The 27365-nt window shown below is 43.9% G+C and overlaps 1 protein-coding gene across 7 annotated transcripts in view; it reads right to left on the bottom strand.

Annotated features, from left to right (window-relative positions):
• Positions 1 to 27365, bottom strand: part of LOC141103387 (complement factor H-related protein 1-like) — a 553742-nt gene that overhangs the window by 134723 nt on the left and 391654 nt on the right. For 6 of the 7 annotated variants that reach the window (XM_073592914.1, XM_073592912.1, XM_073592911.1 and 3 more), the window contains one exon: positions 5475 to 5660. The exons of the other annotated variant lie outside the window; for it this stretch is intronic. In XM_073592914.1, the coding sequence (XP_073449015.1) occupies positions 5475 to 5660 (186 nt within the window). The remainder of the gene's footprint in view (positions 1 to 5474; positions 5661 to 27365) is intronic. 7 annotated transcript variants of the gene reach the window in all.

The following is a 27365-nucleotide window of genomic DNA, read 5'->3' as shown; positions in this document are numbered from 1 at the left end:
ACCATGAATGGCCAAAGACACCCTGCCTTTGGCCAATTATGTCTCTCTCAGCACGCTGTGATTGGTGAAAGCATGCAGGTCAGGTGCATGCTTTGGCCAATCATACAGCAATGCACTGCGATCTCGCAGTGCATTATGGGGCGTTCCGTGGCGCTCAAATTTCCCGCGAACGCCCCAAATGTTTGCCGTTCTGCGAACGGGCAAACACCCGATGTTCAAGTGGAACTTATAATTGACCTGAACATCGAGCTCATTCCTATTCATAACTAATATCCTCCAGACCGTTTATTAGCTTTGTTGCCCTTCTTTGTACTCCATTTCCAGTACATCCTTACTGAGGACTGGTGCCCAGAACTGAACAGCATACTCCAGGTGCGGCCGGACCAAAGTCTTGTAGAGTGGGAGAATTATCGCTTTATCCCTGGAGTAAATCCCCTTTTTAATGCATGCCAATATTCTGTTTGCTTTGTTAGTAGCAGCTTGGCATTGCATGCTATTGCTGAACCTATCTACTAGGACCCCCAGGTCCTTTTCCATTCAATGCCTAATTTACAATTTGAGGTCTGTTTGCATAGGTGATGGTGTACGTACCTGGATAGGAGCGCATGCAAAGGGTGGTGATAAACAGCGTATCTACTGTTTTATAAGAGTTATAAGTGGGGTACCCCCAAGGGTTGGTTCTGGGACAATTCTGTTAAATCAATAGTTTACTTATGATACAAAGCTAAGCAGAGCAATAACTTCACAAAAGGATATAGCAACTTTACAGGAAGACCTCGATAAAATAGAGGGGTGTGCAACTACATGGCCAATAGACATGTGCAATTTGTTTCGTTCCGAATTAGTTTTTTAACAAATTCATACATTCGGAAACATTCGAAATAACGAAAACCCGTTTAACAAACTTTTCTGAATATTCATAAATTAAAAATTTACAAATTTACGAATATTCGAATTTACAAATATTCAAAAAAATTCATAAATTGGTATTCCGAAAACCCGAAATAATAACCAACTATTAAATTATAGGTATTGGAATTTCCTTTCAAATTTGGCTGTTAGTGAACATAACAAATACGAATTAATCCGAAGTTACGAATTACCTGAAATAACGAATGCCATATCTAAACGAATGGAACGTAACAAATTAATAATAAATAATAATAATAATAATATTATAATAAAAACATTTTATTACTTATTATTAATTCGATCCGTTCCATTTTTTTTCGTTATTTTGGATAATTCGTAACTTCTGATAAATTTGTTTTCGTTTACGTTCACTAACAGCCAAATTTGAAAGGAAATTCCAATACCTATAATAAAATAGTTAGTTATTATTAGTTCGTTAGTATTTAGAATTTTTGGATTTTCTTTCGTATTTTCGAATTGCGATCATAACAAATGACCCGAAAAAAAAAAAAAACCTAAGAAAAATGGATGAAACTAAAACAAACTAATTTTTCATTATTGCACATGTCTAATGGCCAATAAAGATTCAATATTGAAAAATATAAAGTAAACCATTTGGGAGCTAAAAATATAAATGCAGGCTACTCTCTAGGGGGAGAACCTCTAGAGGGAATTGAAGATGGAAAAGGATCCGGGGGTCATAGTAGATCATATGCGCAGTAAAAGCATGCAATGCAAACAAGTAAGGCTAGCACACTGTTAGCATGCATTAAAAAGGTTATTTACTCAAGAAATAAGACTAATTCTACCACTTTACAAAACTCTGGTTCAGCCACATCTAGAGAGTATGCTGCCCAGTTCTGGTCACCAGTCCTCAGGAAGGATATGCTGAAACTGGAGAGAATCCAGAGAAGGGCAACAAAGCTAATAAGAGGGTTCGAGGACCTCCAGCAATGGGGAGCGACTAGAAGTATTAAACTTATTCTCCCTGGAGATGCCTAAGAGGAGATATGATCAACATTTACAACAATGTAAATCGTGATTCTAACATTGGTGAAAAACAATTCAGTTTCAGGTCGCTTAAGAAGACATGCCGCCACTCAATGAAGTTGGATTAAAAGTGATCAAATATTAAACTACGTAAGGGGTACTTTATTGTTAGAATGGTAAGGATGTGGAACCCCCTTCCACAGTTGGTGGTTTCAGTGAGTGTTGCTATTTTTGAAAAACTTTTAGATGGGCACCTTAACAAACACAATATACAGGGATTTAGGAATTGGTAGTGACATAATTACATACACACACACACATTGACACAGGTATGGACTGATGTCTTTATTCAACCTTTCATCCAACTTTGTAATTAAGTAACTAGGTCTAGACTGACTGTTCTTTCATGTGAAGGTCATCCAGAAATCCCACAATGGAGTCTCCCTGAGAGCACAGCAAAACTAGGACAGGGGTCAACATCTTAGTGAAGTGCCAACTGTGGACAAGCTAAAAGTATGAGAGAAAAACTGGTAATGTTGCGTGCCTACAGCAAAATGCAGGTGAGTTGATATAGAGGATGTGCAAGTAGACCACCAGACAACCTTGATGAGCGTTGTGTTAAAGAGCATTTTTTGGGAATGAAAATCTGCGCTATTATAGTCCAATGCAAGTTTTAGCCATTGATTCTAATGGTACAATTGTAACTTCCCCAAATAAATCCTTTTAATGTTGAGATGAAATGTATCTTTCTCTGAAATAAATTTTCCTTTGCAACATTGTTGCTTCTACTTCAAATGTTTTGCTTTTAAGAATGCTAGAATGTGGAATTTTTTGATGTTTTGGTAAAATATATTTTTCTCTGTCACTTTGACTTGTTACTCTCCATCTCACAACAATCTTTACCAAAACTCACACAGGTCTCTTTATAAACCACAAACAATACCATTGCTGATGCAAAATTTAAAACGAGTACTTTTTTGTGCTTTTTATTATTTCCAAAAAATCATAATTTGAGCCCAAAAAATGTGATATGTGTACCAACATCAGAAATGAAAATGTAATTCCCAAAAATTTGAGGGTAATATCACTATTCTACACTCACCCACAAAGAATCACCAAATATCACAGAATAAATCAAGAAGAATAACTCTTGAGTAATGTAATTCCATCACCTGTATGTCCAAAGAAATGCAGTATTTATGTGTATTTATGTGTAGTAGGTTCTCACATGAGGCAGCTCTGTGGTTTAGAGGTTAGAACTTCTGCTTAGCATCCCTGAGTGTCTGGGTTAAAATCCCAAACATGCTGCTTCATGTAGAGAATTTGTCTCATCTCCCAGGTCCTAAAACTATGTCTAAATGTAGTATTTATGTGTAGAAGGGTTCCACCACCATTGTAAATCTTGCCAGATACACTATCTAGCCAAAAGTATTGGGACACCTGCCTTTACACACACATGAATTTTAATGGCAGCCCAGTCTTAAGTCTCGTACACACGATTGGATTTTCTGCACACAAAGCGCCAGACTTTTGTCCGAAGGGCATGTGCCTGGATACAAACGGTACACAATTGTCGGCCAACAAACACGAATGTAGTGACATACTATGTGGAATTTCAGCTCTTGAGCGCCATCCTTTGGGCACCTTCTGCTAATGTCGTGTTTGGTGTGCATTGATTCCGAGCATGCGTGTTTGTACTTTGGACTTTTGTGTGGAAGAAGAAGCGGGGGAAAGAAGAAGCCATTTTTAATAAAGGAATTGTCAAAAACCGGCTGTTGTCTTTTGTCACATTTCACTGTTTTTTGGTGAATGTTTAGGGGTACAATGTACCCGATACCCATTCACATAGGGGGGATGGGTTCTGGGGGCCCCCTTGTTAAAGGGGGCTTTCAGATTCTGATAAGACCCCCAAAGCACCCTCCCCATGTTGAGGGCATGTGGCCTGGTATGGTTTGGGAGGGGGGGGCGCTCACTCGTCCCCTCCCTTTCCTGACCTGCCTGGCTGCTTGCTCGGATAAGGGTCTGGTATGGATTTTGGGGGGCCCTATGCCATTTTTTAAAAAATTTGGCATGGAATTCCCCTTAATATTCATACCAGACTCGAAGGACCTGGTATGGACTGGTGGGGGAACCTAAGCGTTTTTTTTCTTTGATTTTTACTCTATATTGCTGGGAACCGGCAATACATTACAGCCGCGAGCAATTTTAAATTAAGTTTTTTCCTTTAGAAATGTCATTTTGCTGGGGTACAGTAATAAACACGGGAAAGGTCTGCTACTTTACAGGCATACTACAGACACCGGACAGGCATGATATTTAAAGGAATTTTTCATTTTTATTGTTTCACTTTAAGCATTATCAAAATCACTGCTCCTGAAAAATCGGACATTTTAAAAACATTTTTTCCAAATGATACATGTCCCCTGGGGCAGGACCCAGGTCCCCATACACTTTTTATGGCAAAGAACTTGCATATAAGCCTTCAGTGAGAACTTTGGATTTTGCAGGTTCGAGCCCCATTGACTTCCACTATTCCTGCATATGTGATCTGACAGGCATGTTTGCCGGCAATAGCGCCGCTTTCCATTTGCATTAGCGCCCAGTTTGAGAGTTGATGTCTTAATTGGGCGCTATTTTCTGGGACTGTAGGATCATTTATCGGCGCTATAGTAAATGACCCCCACTGTGTCCTTGGGTGAAAACATTCACACACTGTACTGTATTAAAGACCAATGTTGTCCCCCTAGAACATGATTATAAAATACTTTCCCTCTCATCTCTAAAACATGGTGGGGGGAGGGACATTTTTACAATGTAACACATTCATTATACAAAAAAAAATAGGTATACCTCTCAAGTGACAAGTAGGATATGTGACCCCTACTTCACTGCATTTTATAATAAGGAACAGTAATATACAGTTTTTGGCAATTCATTACTTGTATATTGTGTTGATTCATTTTGACATTCAATACTGTGCAAGGGCAGGTAATGCATGGAAGACACTCGGATTAAAATTTTGAACTATATATGTGTATATCAGACTTTTGGGCTATGTATGAAAACTGGAGGCCAGTTCTTTTGCTTGTAGCCAAGAAAGTCAAAATTGAATTGCCCTCCCATCTTTTTTCCACTTTAGGTGAGTTCCGCTCACTTTCTGGCCTATGGATGCAAGACAAACTGGGAGGAAATCTCCTAAAAGTGAGGGTACTTGTCATCTTAGATAATTGTCACCAGAACCCTTGCGTTTTTCTCAGGCGACAGCCCTTAGATTAAAAGAGAGGCAGATCTCCCAAGTGGAGACAGACATCAGTAAAACCTGACACAAGGTTTTATCAACCCCCCCCCCCCCCTCCCCCTTCCCTATCCAAAAACGAATAAAAGAATGCATTTACATACACTTCAAAAAGGCCAATGCATAAATTCTTGAAAAAACGAACATTGATCCGTAATGCTGTACAGCTCAAAATGGCCACTTATGAAAGTACTCTGTCATGTTTTCCACTGTGCAAACTTATGGTGTTTATTTGTAAATATCTGAATCAGAAACAATTACAGCTTTTCTTACACACCTTTGCATGTTGGTGGATCTACATTCCAAGTTCCATTGGATGTGCAGTGAATCTGAGATGGCCCATTAAGTTTCTTATTTGGATTTTTGCACTTTAGGTTTATTACATGACCTGCTGTATATTCTTCATTAGGTATGGTGGACAAAACTCTTACACTGTCATCCACCACTGGGGGACATAGTTTGGCTGTAAAAAAATAAAGGAAAGATGTGAGTATAATTGCAAACATCTAAACATTTTGAAAACATGTTAAGCTTCCTGACCGCCTCACGCAGATATACTGCGGCATGTGATGGAGATATTGAATTTCATATTTATATCAATGAGGTTCAAGTGGACCATTGCAAGGACTCCAATTAAACTGCCTTGCTCCATAGGATGTATGTATGTGTATATATGTGTGTATATATATATATATATATATATATATATATCTACGTGTATATGTGTGTATCTATGTGTGGGTATATATATTTATATATGGGTATATGTTTCTTAATATCATGATAGAACATAGCTCATCTTAGGAATGTAGTTACACGAGAAGGCCCCCCCAGGCGTTAATTGGATCAAAGGGTATTGGCAGACCTTAAGGCATCCATTCTTCAGGGGGCCATTAACATGCTTCCAATACACTGGTGGTCCCCAGGCGTTAATTGAATCAACTCACCAGGGGGCCATTAACATACTACTGTCGGGACTGTTTGGGCTGGGAGATCAAAGGAGATTGTTCATTAATTCATAGACTGTTAGGCACCGAGGGGTCGCAATCTCCCAGCAATGTTCGAGCATGAACTTTTAGACAGCTTCAGATATGACCAATCAGAATTTAAGGCAGCTGTAAGCCAATTAGCAAAGGGGCTTCAAATGTAGCCAACCAGACTTTGAGACATCTCTGACCCAATCAATATGTTGCATCTGTTGATTGGTGGAGAATGCATATAAAAGAGAGAGGGCTAAATGGTTTTACACTGTCCAGCCCGAGACCATCTAGGGGATATGCTGTCTGAGTAATGTATACTGGAATCTCTGTTTATCTTTCTTTCTAACCTTCTTGTATCCTAGGATTTGTCTTATGATTTTGTATATCTTGTATATGTCCATTGCAAACATTTATGAGTTCGGCCTAAATTAACTTTGCAGCCTAGAGCAACACTGTACTTATGCCATCACTGGAGATATATGATAAATTCGAACTATTCTAACTTTCTTTTCTGTGTAAATAAATGTAATTGTTTATCTTTTCCCTGTTATCGATCATTTTTATTCTTATATAGACAAAGGTTTAATCACTTATATTTGTATCGTTAATCGTTTAAGTGAGGTATAAATATTTCCGAAACAGGCAGAAGGGCACGTAAAGGCAGATTAACGTACCTGTACGTTGCCCTTTAACCACTTGCCGACCGCCTAACGCAGATATACTGCGGCAGAATGGCACGGGCAGGCAAAATCACGTACCTGGTATGTGATTGCCTTCCCGCAGGCGGGGGGTCCGATCGGACCCCCCCCGGTGCTCGAGGCGGTCGGCTTTGGCCTGGGAGCGATGAGAGATGAGGGGGAGGCCATCAATTCGTGGACCCCCCTCGCGATCGCTCCCAGCCAATGAGATCATTCCCCTGCCTCTGTATAGTACACAGAGGCAGAGGAAATGATGGCATCTCTCCTCGGCTTGGTATTTTCCGTTCCGGCGCCGAGGAGAGAAGACATCCGAGTGAGTTACACAAACACACACACAGTAGAACATGCCAGGCATACTTTACACCCCCCGATCCCCCCCCCCCGATCACCCCCTAATCACCCCCCCCCCGTCACACTGACACCAAGCAGGTTTTTTTTTTTTCTGATTACTGCATTGGTGTCAGTTTGTGACAGTTAGTGTGGTAGGGCAGTTAGTGTTAGCCCCCTTTAGGTCTTGATCACCCCCCGTCGCCAGTGTCCTTAAGCGATAATTTTTCTGATCGCTGTATTAGTGTAGCTGGTGACGCTAGTTGGGGAGGTAAATATTTAGGTTCGCCGTCAGCATTTTATAGTGACAGGGACCCCCATATACTACCTAATAAAGGTTTTAACCCCTTGATTGCCCCCTAGTTAACCCTTTCACCAGTGATCACTGTATAACTGTTACGGGTGACGCTGGTTAGTTCGTTTATTTTTTATAGTGTCAGGGCACCCGCCGTTTATTAACTAATAAAGGTTTAGCCCCCTGATCGCCCGGCGGTGATATGCGTCGCCCCAGGCAGCGTCAGATTAGCGCCAGTACACCCACGCACGCAGCATACGCCTCCCTTAGTGGTATAGTATCTGAACGGATCAATATCTGATACGATCAGATCTATACTAGCGTCCCCAGCAGTTTAGGGTTCCCAAAAACACAGTGTTAGCGGGATCAGCCCAGATACCTGCTAGCACCTGCGTTTTGCCCCTCCTCCCGGCCCAGCCCACCCAAGTGCAGTATCGATCGATCACTGTCACTTACAAAACACTAAACGCATAACTGCAGCATTCGCAGAGTCAGGCCTGATCCCTGCGATCGCTAACAGTTTTTTTGGTAGCGTTTTGGTGAACTGGCAAGCACCAGCCCCAGGCAGCGTCAGGTTAGTGCCAGTAGCGCTAACACCCACGCACACACCGTACACCTCCCTTAGTGGTATAGTATCTGAACGGATCAATATCTGACCCGATCAGATCTATACTAGCATCCCCAGCAGTTTAGGGTTCCCAAAAACGCAGTGTTAGTGGGATCAGCCCATACCTGCTAGCACCTGCGTTTTGCCCCTCCGCCTGGCCCAGCCCAGCCTACCCAAGTGCAGTATCGATCGATCACTGACACTTACAAAACACTAAACGCATAACTGCAGCGTTCGCTGAGTCAGGCCTGATCCCTGCGATTGCTAACAGTTTTTTTGGTAGCGTTTTGGTGAAGTGGCAAGCACCAGCGGCCTAGTACACCCCGGTCATAGTCAAACCAGCACTGCAGTAACACTTGATGACGTGGCGAGTCCCATAAGTGCAGTTCAAGCTGGTGAGGTGGCAAGCACAAGTAGTGTCCCGCTGCCACCAAGAAGAAGACAAACAGGCCCGTCGTGCCCATAATGCCCTTCCTGCTGCATTCGCCAATCCTAATTGGGAACCCACCACTTCTGCAGCACCCGTACTTCCCCCATTCACATCCCCAACCAAATGCAGTCGGCTGCATGAGAGGCATTTTCTTTATGTCCTCCCGAGTACCCCTACCCAACGAACCCCCCCAAAAAAGATGTTGTGTCTAGAGCAAGCACGGATATAGGCGTAACACCCGCTATTATTGTCCTTCCTGTCCTGACAATCCTGGTCTTCGCATTGGTGAATGTTTTGAACGCTACCATTTACTAGTTGAGTATTAGCGTAGGGGTACAGCATTGCACAGACTAGGACACACTTTCACAGGGTCTCCCAAGATGCCATCGCATTTTGAGAGACCCGAACCTGGAACCGGTTACAGTTATAAAAGTTACAGTTACAAAAAAAAGTGTAAAAAAAAAAAAAAAAAAAAAACACAAAAAAATATAAAATAAAAAAAAATAGTTGTCGTTTGATTGTTCTCTCTCTCTCTATTCTCTCTCCATTGTTCTGCTCTTTTTTACTGTATTCTATTCTGCAATGTTTTATTGTTATTATGTTTTATCATGTTTGCTTTCAGGTATGCAATTTTTTATAATTTACCGTTTACTGTGCTTTATTGTTAACCATTTTTTTGTCTTCAGGTACGCCATTCACGAATTTGAGTGGTTATACCAGAATGATGCCTGCAGGTTTAGGTATCATCTTGGTATCATTCTTTTCAGCTGCAGTCGGCTTTCATGTAAAAGCAATCCTAGTGGCTAATTAGCCTCTAGACAGCTTTTACAAGCAGTGGGAGGGAATGCCCCCCCACCGTCTTCCGTGTTTTTCTCTGGCTCTCCTGTCTCAACAGGGAACCTGAGAATGCAGCCGGTGATTCAGCCAGCTGACCATAGAGCTGATCAGAGACCAGAGTGGCCCCAAACATCTCTATGGCCTAAGAAACCGGAAGCTATGAGCATTTTATGACTTAGATTTCGCCGGAAGTAAACAGCGCCATTGGGAAATAGGGAAAGCATTTTATCACACTGATCCTGGTGTGGTCAGATGCTTTGAGGGCAGAGGAGAGATCTAGGGTCTAATAGACCCCAATTTTTTCAAAAAAGGGTACCTGTCACTACCTATTGCTATCATAGGGGATATTTACATTCCCTGAGATAACAATAAAAATGATTTAAAAAAAAAATATATGAAAGGAGCAGTTTAAAAATAAGATAAAAAAGCAAAAAAATAATAAAGAAAAAAAAAGAAGAAAAAAAAAAGCACCCCTGTCCCCCCCTGCTTTCACACTAAGGCGAACGCAAGCGTTGGTCTGGCGTCAAACGTAAACAGCAATTGCACCATGCATGTGAGGTATCACCGCGAAGGTCAGATCGAGGGCAGTCGTTTTAGCAGTAGACCTCCTCTTTAAATCTAAAGTGGTAACCTGTAAAGGCTTTTAAAGGCTTTTGTATTTATTTTGCTGCCACTGCACGTTTGTGCGCAATTTTAAAGAATGTCATGTTTGGTATCCATGTACTCGGCCTAAGATCATCTTTTTTATTTCATCAAACATTTGGGCAATATAGTGTGTTTTAGTGCATTAAAATTTAAAAAAGTGTGTTTTTCCCCAAAAAATGCGTTTGAAAAATCGCTGCGCAAATACTGTGTGAAAAAAAAAAAAAAGAAACACCCACCGTTTTAATCTGTAGGGCATTTGCTTTAAAAAAATATATAGGGCATTTGCTTTAAAAAAAAAAAAATTTTCATGTAAACAAAAAGTGTCAGAAAGGGCTTTGTCTTCAAGTGGTTAGAAGAGTGGGTGATGTGTGACATAAGCTTCTAAATGTTGTGCATAAAATGCCAGGACAGTTCAAAACCCCCCAAATAAGCCCATTTTGGAAAGTAGACACCCCAAGCTATATGCTGAGAGGCATGTCGAGTCCATGGAATATTTTATATTGTGACACAAGTTGTGGGAAAGAGACAAATTTTTTTTTTTTTTTTTTGCACAAAGTTGTCACTAAATGATATATTGCTCAAACATGCCATGGGAATATGTGAAATTACACCCCAAAATACATTCTGTTGCTTCTCCTGAGTACGGGGATACCACATGTGTGAGACTTTTTGGGAGCCTAGCCTCGTACGGGACCCCGAAAACCAAGCACTGCCTTCAGGCTTTCTAAGGGCGTAAATTTTTTATTTCACTCTTCACTGCCTATCACAGTTTCGGAGGCCATGGAATGCCCAGGTGGCACAACCCCCCCCCCCCCAAATTACCCCATTTTGGAAAGTAGACACCCCAAGCTATTTGCTGAGAGGTATAGTGAGTATTTTGCAGACCTCACTTTTTGTCACAAAGTTTTGAAAATTGAAAAAAGAAAAAAAAAATGTTTTTTCTTGTCTTTCTTCATTTTCAAAAACAAATGAGAGCTGCAAAATACTCACCATGCCTCTCAGCAAATAGCTTGGGGTGTCTACTTTACAAAATGGGGTAATTTGGGGGGGTTTTTTCCACCTGGGCATTTCATGGCCTTCGAAACTGTGATAGGCAGTGAAGAGTAAAATCAAAACTTTACACCCTTAGAAATCCTGAAGGCGGTGATTGGTTTTCGGGGCCCCGTACGCGGCTAGGCTCCCAAAAAGTCCCCATACTCAGGAGAAGCAGCTTAATGTATTTTGGGGTGCAATTCCACATATGCCCATGGCCTGTGTGAGCAATATATCATTTAGTGACAACTTTGTGCAAAAAAAAAAAAAAAAAATTGTCACTTTCCTGCAACTTGTGTCAAAATATAAAATATTCCATGGACTCAACATGCCTCAAAGCAAATAGCTTGGGGTGTCTACTTTCCAAAATGGGGTCATTTGGGGGGGGGGTTATGCCATCTGGGCATTTTATGGCCTTCAAAACTGTGAGGAGTAAAATAAAAAATGTACACCCTTAGAAATTCTGAAGGCAGCGATTGGTTTTCGGGGCCCCGCATGCGGCTAGGTTCCCAAAAAGTCCCACACATGTGGTATCCCCATACTCAGGAGAAGCAGCTGAATATATTTTGGGGTGCAATTCCACATATGCCCATGGCCTGTATGAGCAATATATCATTTAGTGACAACTTTTTGTAATTTTTTTTTTTGTCTATATTCAATCACTTGGGACAAAAAAAATTAATATTCAATGGGCTCAACATGCCTCTCAGCAATTTCCTTGGAGTGTATACTTTCCAAAATAGGGTCATTTGGGGAGGTTTTGTACCGCCCTGCCATTTTAGCACCTCAAGAAATGACATAGGCAGTCATAAACTAAAAGCTGTGTAAATTCCAGAAAATGTACCCTAGTTTGTAGACGCTGTAACTTTTGCGCAAACCAATAAATATACGCTTATTGACATTTTTTTTTACCAAAGACATGTGGTCGAATACATTTTGGCCTAAATGTATGACTAAAATTGAGTTTATTGGATTTTTTTTATAACAAAAAGTAGAAAATATAATTTTTTTTCAAAATTTTCGGTCTTTTTCCGTTTATAGCGCAAAAAATAAAAACCGCAGAGGTGATCAAATACCATCAAAAGAATGCTCTATTTGTGGGAAGAAAAGGATGCAAATTTTGTTTGGGTACAGCATTGCATGACCGCGCAATTAGCAGTTAAAGCGACGCAGTGCCAAATTGTAAAAAGTGCTCTGGTCAGGAAGGGGGTAAATCCTTCCGGGGCTGAAGTGGTTAAGAGGCGGCTCGCGGGCGCACCCGCCGGGAGCTCCGCGATCGCAGGTCCCGCGGACCCCATGTCCGCGGGGATACCCGCAATCGCCTCACGGTGAGGAAGAATGGGGAGATGCTAATGTAAACAAGCATCTCCCTGTTCTGCCTAGTGAAACTGTCACTGATCTCTGCTGCCTGTGATCGGGAGCGGCGATCAGTGTAGTGTAACACACAGCCCCTCCCCCCACAGTTAGAAACATTCCCTAGGACACACTTAACCCATACAGCGCCTCATAGTGGTTAACCCCTTCAATGCCAGTGACATTTTTACAGCAATCAATGCAATTTTTTTAGCATTGATCACTGTATTAATGCCAATGGTCCCAAAAATGTGTCAAAGTTGTCCGATGTGTCCGCCATAATGTCGCAGTCACGATAAAAAAATCGCTGATTGCCGCCATTACTAGTAAAAAAAAAATTATCAATAAAAATGCCATAAAACTATCCCCTATTTTGTAGACGCTATAACTTTTGCGCAAACCAATCAATAAACGCTTATTGTGATTTTTTTTACCAAAAATATGTAGAAGAATACGTATCGGCCTAAACTGAGGAAAAAAAGTTTTATTAAATATTTTTTGGGGATATTTATTACAGCAAAAAGTAAAAAATAATGCGTTTTTTTTCAAAATTGTCGCTCTATTTTTGTTTATAGCACAAAAAATAAAAACCGCAGAGTAGATCAAAAACCACCAAAAGAAAGCTCTATTTGTGGGAAAAAAAGGATGTCAATTTTGTTTGGGAGCCACGTCGCACGACCGCGCAATTGTCAGTTAACGCGACGCAGTGCCGAATGGTAAAAAGTGCTCTGGTCAGGAAGGGGGTAAATTCTTCCAGGGCTGAAGTGGTTAAAGTGGAGTTCCACCCAAAAGTGGAACTTACGCTTATCTGATTCCCCCCCCCCCGATGCCACATTTGGCACCTTTCGGGGGGAGGGGGAGTGAGTACCTGTTTTTGACAGGTCCCCTCTCCTCACTTCCGGGAGATCGGCCACAGCAAAGTACGTCAGCAGCTTGGTCCACCTCCTCCTCCCTCCTCTCTCGCCTTCTGCCAGGCCAGTGAGAGTGCAGCGCGCTTCACGCATGGGCAGTAGGGACTTGGCCGTGAAGCCGCAAGTCTACACTGCCGGGTGCCCTTACCCGCAATGGCAGTGGTGCCGACGTCACAGGGCTCCAGGACAGGCAAGTGTCCTAATCTTAAAAGTCAGCAGCTCCAGTATGTGTAGCTGCTGACTTTTAATTTTTAAAGGAGCAGGACACCGCTTTAAGTAAAGAACTTCTATTGAAGTGTTTTTTTCTTTTTGTTTTATAGCATGGGACTCTATTGCATTCATGACTGCACTATACTGAAGTTCATGTGTACATAAGCAACTGACATATAAGCAGCAACTAGAAGAAACCTATGGTACCATCAGCATCATGATGTTTCTTATAATGATTGTTCTCCATTAGGGATGAGCTTCGAGTTCGAGTCGAACTCATGTTCGACTCGAACATTGGCTGTTCGCAAGTTCGCCGAACAGCGAACAATTTGGGGTGTTCGCGGCAAATTCGAATGCCGCAGAACACCCTTTAAAAGTCTATGGGAGAAATCAAAAGTGCTAATTTTAAAGGCTTATATGCAAGTTATTGTCATAAAAAGTGTTTGAGGACCCGGGTCCTGCCCCAGGGGACATGGATCAATGCAAAAAAAAGTTTTAAAAACGGCCGTTTTTTCAGGAGCAGTGATTTTAATAATACTTAAAGTCAAACAATAAAAGTGTAATATCCCTTTAAATTTCATACCTGGGGGGTGTCTATAGTATGCCTGTACACATAGAAGTTCATTGATAAAAACGGCATGGGAATTCCCCACAGGGAAACCCCGAACCAAAATTAAAAAAAAAAAATGACGTGGGAGTCCTCCTAAATTGCATACCAGGCCCTTCAGGTCTGGTATGGATATTAAGGGGAACCCCGGCCAAAATCTAAAAAAAAAAATGACGTGGGTTTCCCCCTAAATTCCATACCAGACCCTTCAGGTCTGGTATGGATTTTAAGGGGAACCCCGCGCCAAAAAAAAAAAAAAAAAAACGGCGTGGGGTCCCCCCAAAAATCCATACCAGACCCTTATCCGAGCACGCAACCTGGCAGGTCGCAGGAAAAGAGGGGGGGCGAGAGTGCGGCCCCCCCTCCTGAACCGTACCAGGCCACATGCCCTCAACATTGGGAGGGTGCTTTGGGGTAGCCCCCCAAAACACCTTGTCCCCATGTTGATGAGGACAAGGGCCTCATCCCCACAACCCTGGCCGGTGGTTGTGGGGGTCTGCGGGCGGGGGGCTTATCGGAATCTGGAAGCCCCCTTTAACAAGGGGACCCCCAGATCCCGGCCCCCCCGTGTGAAATAGTAAGGGGGTACTTACCCCTACCATTTCACTAAAAAACTGTCAAAAATGTTAAAAATGACAAGAGACAATTTTTGACAATTCCTTTATTTAAATGCTTCTTCTTTCTTCCTTCATCTTCTTCTGGTTCTTCTGGCTTTTCTGGTTCTTCCTCCGGCGTTCTCGTTCAGCATCTCCTCCGCGGCGTCTTCTATCTTCTTCTCCTCGGGCCGCTCCGCACCCATGGCATGGGGGGAGGCTCCCGCTCTTCTCTTCATCTTCTTCTTCATCCTCTTCTCTTCTTTCTTCTTCTCTTCTACATTTTCTTCTCCGGGCCGCTCCGCATCCATGCTGGCATGGAGGGAGGCTCCCGCTGTGTGGCGGTGTCTCCTCGTCTGACGGTTCTTAAATAACGGGGGGCGGGGCCACCCGGTGACCCCGCCCCCCTCTGACGCACGGTGACTTGACGGGACTTCCCTGTGACGTCACTGGGAATGCCACAGGGAAGTCCCGTCATGTCCCATGCGTCAGAGGGGACGGGGTCACCGGGTGGCCCCACCCCCCCCGTTATTTAAGAACCGTCAGACGAAGAGACGCCGTCACAAAGCGGGAGCCTCCCTCCATGCCAGCATGGATGCGGAGCGGCCCGGAGAAGAAAATGAAGAAGAGAAGAAGAGAAGAAGGAAGAAGAGAAGAGGATGAAGAAGATGAAGAGAAGAGCGGGAGCCTCCCCCCATGCCATGGGTGTGGAGCGGCCCAAGGAGAAGAAGACAGAAGACGCCGGAGGAGATGCTGGACGAGAACGCCGGAGGAAGAACCAGAAGAGCCAGAAGAACCAGAAGAAGATAAAGGAAGATAGAAGAAAGAAGAAGCATTTAAATAAAGGAATTGTCAAAAACTGTCTCTTGTCATTTTTAACATTTTTGACAGTTTTTTAGTGAAATGGTAGGGGTAAGTACCCCCTTACCATTTCACACGGGGGGGGCCGGGATCTGGAGGTCCCCTTGTTAAAGGGGGCTTCCAGATTCCGATAAGCCCCCCGCCCGCAGACCCCCACAACCACCGGCCAGGGTTGTGGGGATGAGGCCCTTGTCCTCATCAACATGGGGACAAGGTGTTTTGGGGGGCTACCCCAAAGCACCCTCCCAATGTTGAGGGCATGTGGCCTGGTACGGTTCAGGAGGGGGGGCCACACTCTCATCCCCCCCTCTTTTCCTGCGGCCTGCCAGATTGCATGCTCGGATAAGGGTCTGGTATGGATTTTTGGGGGGACCCCACGCCGTTTTTTTTTTTTTTTTTTTGGCGCAGGGTTCCCCTTAAAATCCATACCAGACCTGAAGGGTCTGGTATGGAATTTAGGGGGAACCGAACCCCACGTCATTTTTTTTTAAATTTTGACCGGGGTTCCCCTTAATATCCATACCAGACCTGAAGGGCCTGGTATGGAATTTAGGGGGACTCCCACGTCATTTTTTTTTTTTAAATTTTGGTTCGGGGTTTCCCTGTGGGGAATTCCCATGCCATTTTTATCAATGAACTTCTATGTGTATTGTCGGCAATGCAATAGCCGCGGGTAGTTTCAAATGGGTTTTTTCCTTCGAAATGTCATTTTGCTGTCAGACTGTTCTAAACACGGGAAACATGCGCCCCTTTACAGGCATACTATAGACACCCCCCAGGTACAAAATTTAAAGGGATATTACACTTTTATTGTTTGACTTTAAGCATTATTAAAATCACTGCTCCTGAAAAAACGGCCGTTTTTACAACTTTTTTTTGCATTGATCCATGTCCCCTGGGGCAGGACCTGGGTCCCCAAACACTTTTTATGACAATAACTTGCATATAAGCCTTTAAAATTAGCACTTTTGATCATTCATGTTCGTGTCCCATAGACTTTAACGGTGTTCGCGGTCAGCGGCTCAACTTTTTTCCTGTTCGCATGTTCTGGTGCGAACCGAACAGGGGGGTGTTCGGCTCATCCCTATTCTCCATAAACTGACCAACACAGTGTATTACTTTCTTCAGACAGACAGGTACCTAAAAATATAATTTAAGCTCCAGCCAGTGACCCAACCTGGACATACAATTATCTATAGGGATCACTCTTCATTTAAAAGAGTGAATCATATGGTTTAGGTGCATTCTTTTCATTTGTAGATGCATATTCTGCTCACTTATACCAGCTGCACATGCAGAACCTCTGCCTCTCCCTATAAGGCTGTCTGACATTATGAATACAGGGGACTGCTTAAAGTGGTTGTATAGTCTTTTTTTTTACTTTTACCTACAGGTAAGCCTATAATAAGGCTTACCTGTAGGTAAAAAAAATATCTCCTAAACCTTTACGGTTTAGGAGATATTCCCCTTGCTATGAGCCGCTGACTGCAGCGGCGCATGCGCACAGGGGATTCTCGGCTAAAGCCCGGCAACTGCCGGACCTTGCCGGGTAAGAAATCTCCCGCGCGCATGGGCGGGAGTGATGACATCGCGGCTCCAGCCACTCACAGCGCTGGAACCGCGATACCCGGAAGACACGCCGAGGCAACATGACAGCTCCCTCGGCGTGGACCAGGTAAGATACCGACGCCTCGTTCTAAGGTAAGTATTTCATAATGAGCTCGTATGCGGTGCATACGAGCTCATTATGCCTTTTGCTTTACAGGGGTAAAAAAAAAAAAAAAACATTTCAGCGGGTATACAACCGCTTTAAGGGAACTCTATGGTCACAGTACACACTTTCATTTTATAACATCAGCACTATAATAGCAATGCAAATAATCACCCACAAGGGCATTGGATTAATATTCAAAGAGGTCTGGTCAGTAAAATGTTCTTCCAACTGAGGTCTAAATCACATTTTTGTGATTGGTCAGATCCTTCACATCACATCTTCTTACATCAGTGTCCTCAGTCTCCCTGCACATCACAGCCCCCTTTGCATTACAGTCTCCCCTTTACATCAGCATCCTCAGTCCCCCCTTCATATTAAAGTCCCCCCTAAACACCAAGATCTCTCTCTTTACATCACAATTCCCCCTCCCTTACATTAGTCACCCCTTCACAGCATTGTCATTAGCTCCCCTTTAAATCACATTTCTCCCTCACAGCAATGTTCTTAGTCTCCCCTCACTTCAATGCCCCCACAACCACAGCACTGTTCTCAGTCCCCCTTCACATCACACCCCCCCATAAGCATTGTCTTTCCAGCATTGCCTTCAGTCTCCCTTCACAACATGCCCTTCCACCTTCACAGCATCATCCTCACCTCCCTTTTAAATCACATTTCTCCATCACAGCAATGTCCTCAGTCCCACTTCACAGCATTGTTCTCAGTCCTTCATATCACACCCCCTTCATCCTTCACCTTCACAGCAGTGTCATCAGTCCCCTTCACATTAGGCCCTCTCACCTTCTAAGCATTGTCTTCAGCCCCCCTTCACATTACATTACCCCTTCACAGAACTGTCCTCAGTCTCCCTTCACATCAGCCCCCACATTCACAGCATTGTTCTCAGTGTCCCCCTACACATCAGCCCCCCCCCCCCCCCCCACACACACACACACAAACACACACACCTTCCCAGCATTGTCTTCAGTCTCCCTTCACATCACATTTCCCCAGCACAGCAATGTCCTCAATCCCCCTTTACATCACCCTCCCCACCTTCACAGCATTGTTCTCTGTCCTTCTTCATATCACCCCCCTCCCCCTTCATATCACTCCCCCCCTCTCCTTCACAGCAGTGTGCTTAGTCCCTCTTTACATCACATAACCCTCCTCCTTTATAGCAGTGTCTTCAGTCCTGCTTTACATCAGGCCCTCCCACCTTCTTAGCATTGTGTTCCAGGTAAGGAGAGAACTATGCCAAGGCTTTCCCCTTTAACAAAGATAATGACAAAAGTCACTATGGCTGAAGAAGTGCTGAATGTACCAGGGTTATTGCAGAAATGTAAATGGAAAATGTTCAAAAAGCCTTTGCATTCTTCAGTATCACCTCCAAATTTTTCAGGCAAAGGAAGTTTGGGAGGCACTAAAGAGATGTCTTGGAATGGAGCAGGAGTTCAGACTGGTTAAAAAGAGGCTGGCAGCAAGGCATTCATCATACTGTAGCAATAAGTTCATCCAGCTTAGTTTCCAGAGAAGAAAGATGAATCTCATGAGCACCAATCGACTAGCCTTGATGCATAATAGCTTTAACTACCTTAGCTGGGTCCACTGTCATTGTGACCCGTTTGTTATGTAAGGTACTTGTTGGGGGGCATGACTGGATGCTCTAGAGCAGTGGTTCTCAACCTGGGGGTCGGGACCCCCTCGGGGGTCGAATGATGATTTGCCAGGGGTCATCGAATCCTGGGCTGTTCCTGAAGCCCGCACCGCTTTCCCAGCCTTTTTGCGGCAGCCCAGCAGGGCTATTCCAGGAGCCTGCGGCCGCCCACTCAGTCTCTTTGCAGCCGTCCATTCAGTTCACGACATGGCTGGGGGGCAGAGACTAGAGGTCAGCTGACTGGTGAGGAATGTTAAGTGGGAGGGGCTGGAGGAGACCCTATCTCCTGATTTCGGCATAGGTGTCACTGCTACGAGACACCACAGAGCTGGCGACACAGTGAATCCGGAGACACAGTAAGTAACACTACCTGTGATTATAGTTGCCAATAAAAGTCCCCACTACAGTTCTCAGATCAGCAGATGACCTTGATCAAGAGCACCTAAGTTGGCTGATCAGAACTCCCCGCAGCACTGCCACTGATCCCACCCCCCCCCCCACCAAGGAGTAAGAGAAGGAATAAAAATAGAGAATACATGGAAGGGATAGGAAAAGAGAGGGGGGAGCAAAGAAAAAGGCAGAGAAAGAATAAGAGAAAAACGGCTGGAGAGAGGGATGGGAAAAAAATAGGATAGAGAGAGATAAAAGGGAAAGAAAGAAGAACAAAGCAGAAAGAGTGGTACATCCTAAAATGCACGATAAGGGGTGTTAATACTGTATGAGTGGAAGGGACTCAGGGAGCGCTAAATGTCCGTGGGTTAGGGGCGCAAATTACTTGTCCTGCCTTGGGTGCTGACAACACACGTTACGAAAATAATTTTACTGTTAGGGGTCCCCACAACTTGGGGAATTTTATCAAGGGGTCACGGCACTAGTAAGGTTGAGAACCACTGCTCTAGAGGGTGGACGTGTGTGATCCAGCCCGCCGTAGCTCCGGAAGAGATCCTGTCAGCCGCTGGTGGCGATGCAGAGACGAGGGACAGCTTACCCTCGGTTTAGCAGCCCTCACACTCTGCCGGTCTGCTAGGGGAACCGTTCCTCACAGTAGAATCAAGGGACCAGAGAGAGAGGAGAGCTGCCGACGCACCCGCGGTACCCTCTACTATCGTTTATGGGATACCTCAGATACCCCAGTGCAGTGTGGAAGGTCGGACGCTGAGCAGGGGGAGAGCTTGCACAGCCTGGACACTGACCGACGAGGGAGAAACCTCAAGCTATATGTGAGTCCAGCATCATAAATTACTTACTAGAGGAGGTTGGACTGATCTACAGTGACACCCGGTGGGCATTTAGTGAATACCTAGTTACTTGTGTATTTGAGGGGGGGAATTAAGGGGGCCCCACCTGGATTACTGGGGTGCCGTCTCTTTGGCCTTACTGGCAGTCTTGTTTTCGCTCTCACCTTTTTCTTGGGTATAAATACTGCTCTCCCCTAAGCCTCTGCTAATACATAGCAATGACAAAGAAGCAGGGAGAAGACCCTGCACAACAAGACAGTACCAGCTCTAGTACTCAACCACACCGAAGTGCGAAGGGGTACCAGGCGGCAGCCAAACTAGAGAGATTTGCCCATAACCCAGGTCAGACCCCCACAAAGGGAGGGCAACAGAACCCACAGGTGCAACCTAAGGCGCATGCTGGGGCTGGGGCTGGAGCAGTGAGGAAAAGCCAAGGTCAAGGACAAGCGACAGCACCAGAGATACCAGAGGCAAATTACACAGAACTGAAATCTGTAGGAGAGGACATTCAGGACATCCCAGATATTCCAGAACCCCCCTCTGGAGCTGGGGCCTTAACAGAGGGGGAACCATCATTGAAAGGAATCCTGCTGGCAATTAATTATTGTAGGACCTCCCTAGGTGAACTGTCAGACCAGTTTAAAACAATCCAGGAAGAGCTATCCTTTGTCAGGCATGACCTACAATAAGTGCGAGAAAGGACTACCGCCCTAGAAGGAAGAATTAGCCTGGTGGAGGAAGACCTGAATCCCCTGAAGCAGGAGATAAGAACATAAAAGAACAAATGGCTAATTATGAGATAAAAATGGACGACATGGAGAACAGAAAAAAGAGAGAAATGGAGAAAAGGAAAATGGTCAGGATTGTGGGGCTCCCTAAGCGCAGTGAGGGCCCGGATCTTGTGATATTTCTTGAAAAATGGTTCAGGGAACTTTTTGGAAAAGGACATTTTCTCACCCTTTTTTGCAATGGAAAGAGCCCATAGGGTGCCTTCTAGACCTCCATTACCAGAGGGCTATCCAAGACCTCTTCTGGTTAAAATGCTTTACTATAAAGATAAAGTAACCATATTGCAGAAGGCCAGGGAAATGGGTAAAATCATCTATGAAGGAACTAGGGTATCTATATACCCAGATTTTTCGCCAGATCTGAAGAGACAGAGGGCCAAGTTTTTGGAAATCAGATGCAAACTACAACATCTGAAAGTCTCCTATGCCTTGTTATATCCAGCAAGATTGCGGGTGACTGCTATGGAGGAGACTCTGTTTTTTGATTCCCCGGAGGGGGTGGAGGGGTGGCTGGCATCCCATAAGGAGAAATTATAGAAGAATTTAAAAAAACGACACTTTAAAGAAAAAAGTGTAATAACTTCATGAATGATCCAGGGGCACAATTGATCATGTATTTCACATAATGGAGCTAGGGCAGGGGGTTGCATTTAGGTTAGAGGGATAATGTGTAAATGGCCTTCTTCAAAATTAATGGGAGGGAGGTTATACACGGAGGAAATATTTGTTATCTCGAGCACATGGGAAGGTCACTTTGAAAGCTCTGAGAGAGGACACAAAAGGTTGGCGAGTGAATTGGGAATGAGACACAGATGGTGTGTTAGGTATGAAAGGGGTATGTGGGGATGTGTGAGGAATAAATATATCTCAAACGGAAATATTTTGTCACTAAAGTATCACAGAAGGAAAATGAGAAGAATGGGTATTGGCTAACAAAGAAAGATCACACAAAGTATATGGAAATCACACAATTTGGAGTGGATATTTTGAATTATATATATTTGTTGCACATTAAGTGGTTAAATGGTTAATCCTATGCAGGTAAAAAAAAATAATTATATGTTCTTGGAATGTCCGGGGGTTGGGAGTTCCCGCCAAAAAGACAGCAGTTCTTTCTGTAGCAAAAATGTATGGGGTGGGATTACTCTGCCTACTGGAGACGCACCTTACTCATGCTTCTATACCGCAGCTGGGATGGGGTGAATTTCAAACCCAGTACCACTCAGTTCACACCTCCTACTCCAGGGGGGTGAGTATTCTGATCAGGTCTAGAGTAATGTTCACCTGCAGGCAGATTTTGTATTGTACTATAGAGAACAGAACCTACGCGCTGGCCAATTTATATGTTTCTCCTCCTTTTGACACTTTAATTTTGTATAGGTTAGTGGAGTTTGTTCTGGATAAACTGGGTGTGACGATTATTGTCATGGGCGATTTTAATATGGTTTTGGACCCGAAGATGGATAGGTTTCCCCATGGGACACAGACGGGTGTTACAGTTGATGATCGATTATCTCTATTTTTAAGAGAGGCCGGACTGATGGATATATGGAGAGTACGGAATTCGGCGGTCCGACAGTACTCATATTTTTCCAGGACACACTCCACTCTTTCTAGAATTGGTATGGTTCTGGGGAACAAAGAGGCACTACAGGTGATAAAAAATGTAAGTTACATGCTGAGAGGTCTTTCTGACCACTCCCCGGTGATAGTTATAATAGAGGTGAGGGAGAGTTCTCGACCCGGGGAGTGGAAAATAAGCTCTTTTTGGATGGAACTAATGGGTGACCCAGATGAGGTGTTAGCAGACTTGAGAGAGTTTGCTGACTTGAATAGAGGAACTGCCCGGTAACAGTAATCTGGGACACCTTGAAGGCCTTCCTTCATGGAATACTGATACAACAAGTGTCAAAAATAAAAAAATGAGCCAAGGATTGGGAAACGGTGGCCAAAGAGAGGGTAGTAACCGTAGTAACCATGGAAGAACAATATGTGAATAATCCGACCCTTGAAACTCTTAGGGTTTGGGCAGAGGAACAACAGATCTACAGGACAATAATGATTACGAAAGCAGAGAATAAACAACTTTTTTCAGAGGCAGAAATCCTTTGGGGAGGGGGAAAGGGTGGGGCGAATGTTGGCCCATCTGGTCAAGACAAACTCACCCCCATCTATGGTTCCCACAATCAGGATAGGGGAGGGTAGGGTGTCTTCACATACTCCCGAAATTGTAGATATGTTCAAAGAATATTATGAGTACCTGTATAGTTCCCAGCAACAAGAAATGAGGGAGGAAGTGGATCCTTTCTTTAGGGACTTGGCGATACCGGCCCTCTCTGAAACTGACAGAGATGAACTGGAACTGCCAATAACATTAGAGGAACTTCAGCAGGCCACAAGGGAGATGGCAGGCCAGAAGTCTCCTGGTCCTGACGGTCTCCCAGCAGAGACCTATAGACGCTATGGGAAGGTATTACTACTAGGGATGGGCTTTATGTTTGGATCGAACATGAGTTCAACTCGAACATTGGCTGTTTGCCCGTTCGCCGAACAGCGAACAATTTGGGGTGTTCACGGCAAATTCGAAAGCCGCGGAACACCCTTTAAAAGTCTATAGGAGAAATCAAAAGTGCTAATTTCAAAGGCTTATATGCATGGTATTGTCATAAAAAGTGTTTGGGGACATGGGGCCTGCCCCAGGGGACATGTATCAATGCAAAAAAAAGTTTTAAAAAAATGGATGTTTTTTCGGGAGCAGTGATTTTAATAATGCTTAAAGTGAAACAATAAAAGTGTAATATTCCTTTAAATTTCGTACCTGGGGGGTGTCTATAGTATGCCTGTAAAGGGGCGCATGTTTCCCATGTTTAGAACAGTCTGACAGCAAAATTACATTTCTAAAGGAAAAAAAGTCATGTAAAACTATCGCTAGCACCGGCTATAATGAATTGCCGGTCCGGCAATACACATAAAAGTTCATTGATAAAAACGGCATGGAATTTCCCCACAGGGGAACCCCAAACCAAAATTTAAAAAAAAAAATGCGTGGGGAACCCCCAAATTCCATACCAGGCCCTTCAGGTCTGGTATGGATATTAAGGGGAACCCCGTGCCAAATTTAAAAAAAAAAATGGTGTGGGGGTCCCCCTCAAAATCCATACCAGGCCCTTCAGGTCTGGTATGCATTTTAGGGGGAACCCCGCGCCAAAATTAAAACAAAATCCATATAAGACCCTTATCTGAGCACGCAACCTGGCAGGCCGCAGGAAAAGGGGGGGGGAGAGAGCACCCCCCCTCCTGAACCGTACCAGGCCACATGCCCTCAACATTGGGAGGGTGCTTTGGGGTAGGCCCCCAAAGCACCTTGTCCCCATGTTGATGGGGAGAAGGGCCTCATCCCCACAACCCTTGCCCGGTGGTTGTGGGGGTCTGCGGGTGGGGGGCTTATCAGAATCTGGAAGCCCCCTTTAACAAGGGGACCCCCAGATCCCGGCCCCCCCTGTGTGAATTGGTAATGGGGTACAAATGTACCCCTACCATTTCACGAAAAAAGTGTCAAAAAGGTTAAAAAACACAAGAGATCGTTTTTGACAAGTCCTTTTGTAGTGGATGTGATGAGTGCCATGATGAAATGCCTATTTCTAATATAATCGCATAGATATAAGTGCTTATCTCATATAACCAGCTATTAGCCTTAACCATGCTCAATTAGATGTCTGCCAGCTTCCCCCTTTTTGTGGAACAGAATTGCAAGAGCTATTCCCTTATATAGATATAACCCAGCTAAAAGCTTATACTTTGTCACAATAATGAATATGTATATCTTGTGGTCTGCATACGCTTGTCTTATTTGATACTTGATTTGATAACAAAATATCCGGCTCACGGTATATTAGCCGGGGTCCAGGAAGTAATAAAAGCAGAAGTACCAATTTACTGAACGTTGTATGTGTCAGTGATTTGTGTTGAGTGTGCACACTTTTACATTGAAGGTTAATTTGGCCAGGGGGACAGAAACAAAAGTACCGAACGATTCTGGTTCGGTCCAAAACATTTGGCGCCCAACGTGGGGCTCGAGATATGCCCAAAAGGAAGCCGAACTAAGAGGATACTGAAAGAGGACCAAAATACGGGCAGAGCAGAGCCTGATCAACTCTGGAGAAAACGGTAAGAGATTTTCCTTAATGATTTGTCTGCTGTTTGATCCGCATCCGTATTTGGTTAATTTCTGTCTCCGCATCGGCTTCCCGCGGTCCACAAAGACAGGTATATATCTTGTCTCGAGCCTATTTATATAGTACGAACCTGCAATTGTTTCTGACCCACCTGTATTTGGAGTATATTGTGTTTTGTTTTGTTGATCGATCTTGTGTTGTGTGACGGCTGTTGGGAATGAGGGATTGGTTATATAGTCACGGATGGAATAACTGACGTGGTTAAACTTCTCCTGAGGATTGACATTGGGAGAGGGGGTCAGGAGGGCGTCAGGACGCGGTTAAACGCCTCCTGGGGGAAATAATTGTTGGTGCGGTGAAGCACGGGTTACCAGGAGGGGCGTCAGGAATACGCCCGGCGGTGGCGTGGGGATCCCGTGAGGATCTGATTAAGTCCAGAATTCACTCCAGTCGTCACATCAATTGTTGTTGGTAATGTCATGTCCTAGATGTGTCTGTGGACTGTTGTTTGGCATTAATGAGGAGGCCTGGGGCCTGGTCACAAAGGTAGAGCCAGGAGATCTATTCTCGGTTACAAACCTCTAATGCCAGAGGTCCCCCAAGTAATGGTATTCAGATTGAATGTACATTATCCAGTGAAATTTTCAGTTGGTAAGAAATTGGAAGTTATTGAGGCTGAGGCTAGGATAGGAGGACAGGGAAGTAAAAGTTGTCCCCTACAGCCTCAGCAGCCAGAAGACTACGAGGAAGCAGAGAAAGCCAGAGTGAGGAGTGTTTGTGTTGGGACGTGTAGAAGACATTTGAAGTGATTAACTGAATACCAGCTGTTGATTCTCATTTTGTGTTTCCTCTCATGTTTCCTAATTAACAGATTTACTAGAGATCTCTTCACTTCCTCATCCTCCACATCACCCTGTCTCTCTATATCTACGCTCAGTGAGGCGCTCACCTTCGTTTCCTTTCTGTTTTGCCTCAACCTTTCTTGCTTTTCTCTCCTTCTATTTAATCCAAGAATTGTGCAGAATGGGAAATAAGTTGACTAGGCCCGCAGAGGGCAGTCTGGCCTGTGATTTGGTATTAGAACGGGAGGGAGAGGATGCTGTGAAAAAGGGAAAGAAATTAGTAAAAGTGTGTGGAATTGATATGCATTTGGGTGGTAGATTAAAAGTAGATGAATGGCGTACTGTTTTTTGAAATGTAAATAAGGTCTGTTGTCAGATTATGGGTTGCTACGAGCAGCAGATGCTTGGTTTAAAGTTGCAAACGCTATTCATGAAGAAGAGGGTGGATGGAACAGGAAACATACCAAAATGGTTGCATTGTGTACATGTACAAGAAAACTAGAAAAGAGGAAGCTAGGTAGTCAGCCACAGCCCTATAATGGCGTCTGGTCCCCAGGAAGTAGACACTGCCCTTCGTCTACCGCCCCTATCTAAGTGACACCTCCCCCTGTGGCAACACGCCCTATGCCACCGCCACAAGAACCGCCCACACCGAAACCCACCCACATGTTTCCAGTGATGGAGCATAGTAGCAACCAATGTAGCATTTTACTTAAATAAATAATTAATGTATAGGATGTATTGAATATTTCTGAATATTTCAGTCAGAGTCTGAATTTAGTTAGTAATTGCTTACCCTAGCATTATTGAAGCTAAAAGGTGTTTCTTTTGGTTTTAATTGTGTTTAAGCTGTATTAGCAATAAAGAGGAAATTTATGTATTCTAGGCGTTATGCCAGAAGAGCAAAAGAGGAAGTGCTTTCTTTGCTTAAATCTATGTGCTAGATTTAGGTAGGCTCCATTCACATCTGAGCGTTTTGTATTCTAAAAAAAAAAAAAAAAAGACTCAGTATCTAATTAGAATGTTTAGAAAAAAAAAAAAAATATGTATGTTGTGGAGATCGACTGGACCGAGGCTCCCTATAAAAAATTATTCTGTATGGAGATGGTTCACGTCTCTACTCTAAAACGCCTAAAGTCAATATGTGTACAAGAAGTTTACTGATTTGGGTTTTAGCGTGCTGAACAGAGCGCATAGACACGTTAACTGCCACATTTATTTCAGGTCTTAAAGAGTCAATCCGAAAGGGTCTGAGTATGTAGAACCCACAACCTTGGAGCTTGAGACGTTGTTATTAGTAGTTATTAGGTCCAGAATCCTCACAGAGCAGTAGAGAGTAGCTCCTCTCATGATGGCCTCTGACACACCCTA

Source organism: Aquarana catesbeiana, linkage group LG07, assembly GCF_042186555.1.
Source record: "Aquarana catesbeiana isolate 2022-GZ linkage group LG07, ASM4218655v1, whole genome shotgun sequence".
Lineage (NCBI taxonomy): Eukaryota > Metazoa > Chordata > Amphibia > Anura > Ranidae > Aquarana > Aquarana catesbeiana.
This window is presented reverse-complemented; position numbering and strand designations above follow the sequence as displayed.